Raw genomic sequence first — 2,841 nt, 5'->3', positions numbered from 1 at the left:
TGCTACAGCAACCAGGACCCGTGGCTGCTGCTCCAGCGTTGCTCCCCACCTGCTGCCCCCATGCCAGTGGTAAATTGTGCTGCTGGGCGCTGGTCCTCAACAAGCTGCTGGTTCCGTTCCCAACCATGCGGAGGCTGCACCAGGTGCCAGTGCTGACCTCCTGCTCCTGGTCTCAGTGCCAGGCTGGACGCCCGATCGTTCATGGCCTGGTCTTGTCTTTCTTGCAGGCTCCTGCAGGCGAGTCCGGGTCCGGGAGCTCCAGGCGAGAGGCCCCCTACTCCCCCAGCAGCCAGCAGGTGAGTCCCGCATGCAGGACAGGACAGGACAGGCTGTTCAGAGCAGGCATGGGGCCCAGTGGCATGAAAACCTGGAGCAGGGGACCCCACTCGCAGGCAGAGGCGGCCTTGTGCGTGGGAGCGGGGCTTTTCTCTGGCTGGGGAAAGGAGGAGTGCCCTCTCCGTGGCAGGGAGGGAGGGGTGGAGCCGGAAGGTTTCTCCTCTCTCCAGATTCATGCCAAGCACAAGAACAGGAGCAACCAGGCCAGAGCTGCTGTCAAGTGTGGTAGCACAGGGCTCGGGGGGGCCAAGCAGGGGAGTGGTGGTGCCTCTGTACAGACCCAATGAGGTAGTAGGCCCCGTGTCCAGGTCTGGGGCTGCACTGTGGAGCAGAGAGTTTGGACCTGGACAGCAACAGGCCTTGGGTAAGGGCTACAGGAGTGGTCCAGAGTGTGGGAGACCTGCCTTTCAGAGGATCGGCTGGGCTGGGCTGGGCTGGCTCGGCCCAGGGCACCACCCAGCCCAGGTCTCCCGGTGACCTGAGCCCAGCAGTGGGCCAGGAACATTCCCCCTCATGTCAGTAATTAGCAGTGGCTTCCACCATGGATGGAAGGGGAGCCCATCTCCTAAACCCATGACTCTGGGCTTCTGGATGCACTTACCGCTCCTCCCCTGGCTGTTCCCATCATCGGTGCAACTGTTCAGTTGTTCTGGGAAGCGCTGAGCCCTTGGCCTCGCACACAGCCCACCACAGCGAGCTCCGCAGGCCTTGTTCTGCCTGGTGCAAAAGCCTACATGTGGTTGGTTTTGAATGTTGTGACTATCACTCTCTCAGTGGTCTTGTTGTTGTGTGCTGTGGCAGCTTGCTGTGGCCAGAACAACCCAGCTTGGGTCTGAGGCGAGCCTGCGATCCAGACCTGGCCACCACTGCCACCGCATCTCCCCACTGCCCGGCCATCAAAATGCCTCGAAAGCCCCTAAGCTCTGTGGGTGAATGAAATGGGTCCACGGGCCGGATGCATCCCATAGGCCATAGGTTGCTGACCCCTGTGCTGCAGAGTGAAGTGAACTGAAAATCGTGACCTGCCTTCCCCCCAGTCACAGGGTGTCCTGTCCTCTCAAGAGTAACTGTTCCTAACCCTTTCAAGCCCCCTTCGTGAGAGAGGTTTCCTAGACCTTAAACCACCTTGTTCAAGGCCTTCCAAGCCCCCTCAGAGTCTAATGGCTTCTTTCTGAGTCCAGGGCATCACACAGGGCACCGTGTGCTGGGGGCACCGTGTCCTTTACTATAGAGGTGTCAAAGATACAGCCCATCGGCTGTATCTGGCTTGCGGGCCCCACTGGGCCCCACTCCTGCCTATGGGTCTCAGTGACCACAGGTAACATGCAGGGCATGGCAGATGGCCTTGTGCTGCACATGGCACCCGCTTCAGCTCATGTCCTGGAGCAGTAGAGCGGCTGCTGCATGTGGCACAGCCATGGCAGGCCGTATGCTGCTCTGGGGCTGTGCAGCACCCAGCCGCTGCTCCGGGGCTGTGCAGCACAGCCTTGGAGCAGCCAGAGGACGACCTGGCTGCATGTAGCACCTGAACCAGCTGCCCCAGGATACGCACTGGATCCAGAATGCAGAGCTCGTCTGTGAGTCTGGTCCAGCCCACTCACTGGCCCTGCTTGGGTTGGGTGAGTTTGACACCCCTCCATTACTGTAACGGCTTCTGAACAGTCTCCATCCTGCTCATGCTCCAAGACGATCCATTTACACTTGTGAGAGCAGCTGTGTGCTGGGTGGGCATCTGCCCATGGGGATGCAGCTGTCCTTGTGCAGGTGCCTGGTACACACGTGTCCAGATTCCCTTGGCACAAGGCAGGGGAGTCCCAAGCACCACTTGGTTCCTTCTGGGTGAACGCGGCCATGAGGCAGGACTCGTGGGGCTTGCACGGTGTGGTTTACTCGTGGTTGTTTCGCTGCAAGCAGGTGTTCAGCAGTTCGTGTTGGCTTGCTCTCTTGATGCTGCTCCCTTCCTTCTCAACAAGATGGAATCTGATCTGGTGCCAGGATCGGAGGCAGTAGCTGCCTGCAAATCTCCAGGTTTCTGGACGTCCTGTCCATGCAAGGCATGAAAGCTTCTGAAGGGTGGGCACAGCAGGGGCTGCCCCGTCTAGATGGGCCTGCTGTACATCCTCTCCTGAGACAGCCCAGAGGGTGGAGTCTCATCTCATAGATTTCATAGATTTCATAGACATTTGGCCTGGAAGGGACCCCAGAGGATCATCAAGTCCAGCCCGCTGCCCCAGGGGCAGAAAGTCAGCAGGGATCATAGGATCCCAGCAAGATAAGCATCCAAATGCATCTTGAAGGTGTTCAAAGTGGGTGCTTGGACCGCCTCCAGCGGTGGTCTGTTCCAAACCTTGGGGGCTCAGACAGTAAAGAAGTTCTTCCTTATGTCCAGCCTGAATTGGTTACAGTGGAGTTTATGACCGTTTGACCTTGTCATCCCTTGGGGCGCTCTGGTGAACAGTCATTCCCCCAGATCCTGATGAGCACCCCTGATAAACTCATAGGTGG

The 2,841-nt window shown here is 58.7% G+C and overlaps 1 protein-coding gene across 4 annotated transcripts in view; it reads left to right on the top strand.

Moving 5' to 3' along the window:
- Positions 1 to 2,841, top strand: part of SCRIB (scribbled planar cell polarity protein) — a 157,891-nt gene that overhangs the window by 115,636 nt on the left and 39,414 nt on the right. For all 4 annotated transcript variants that reach the window (XM_019528277.1, XM_019528278.1, XM_019528276.1 and 1 more), the window contains exon 30: positions 228 to 296. In XM_019528277.1, the coding sequence (XP_019383822.1) occupies positions 228 to 296 (69 nt within the window). The remainder of the gene's footprint in view (positions 1 to 227; positions 297 to 2,841) is intronic.

Source organism: Gavialis gangeticus, unplaced genomic scaffold, assembly GCF_001723915.1.
Source record: "Gavialis gangeticus isolate Ggan-Ray unplaced genomic scaffold, GavGan_comp1, whole genome shotgun sequence".
NCBI classification, from domain to species: Eukaryota; Metazoa; Chordata; order Crocodylia; family Gavialidae; genus Gavialis; species Gavialis gangeticus.
This window is presented reverse-complemented; position numbering and strand designations above follow the sequence as displayed.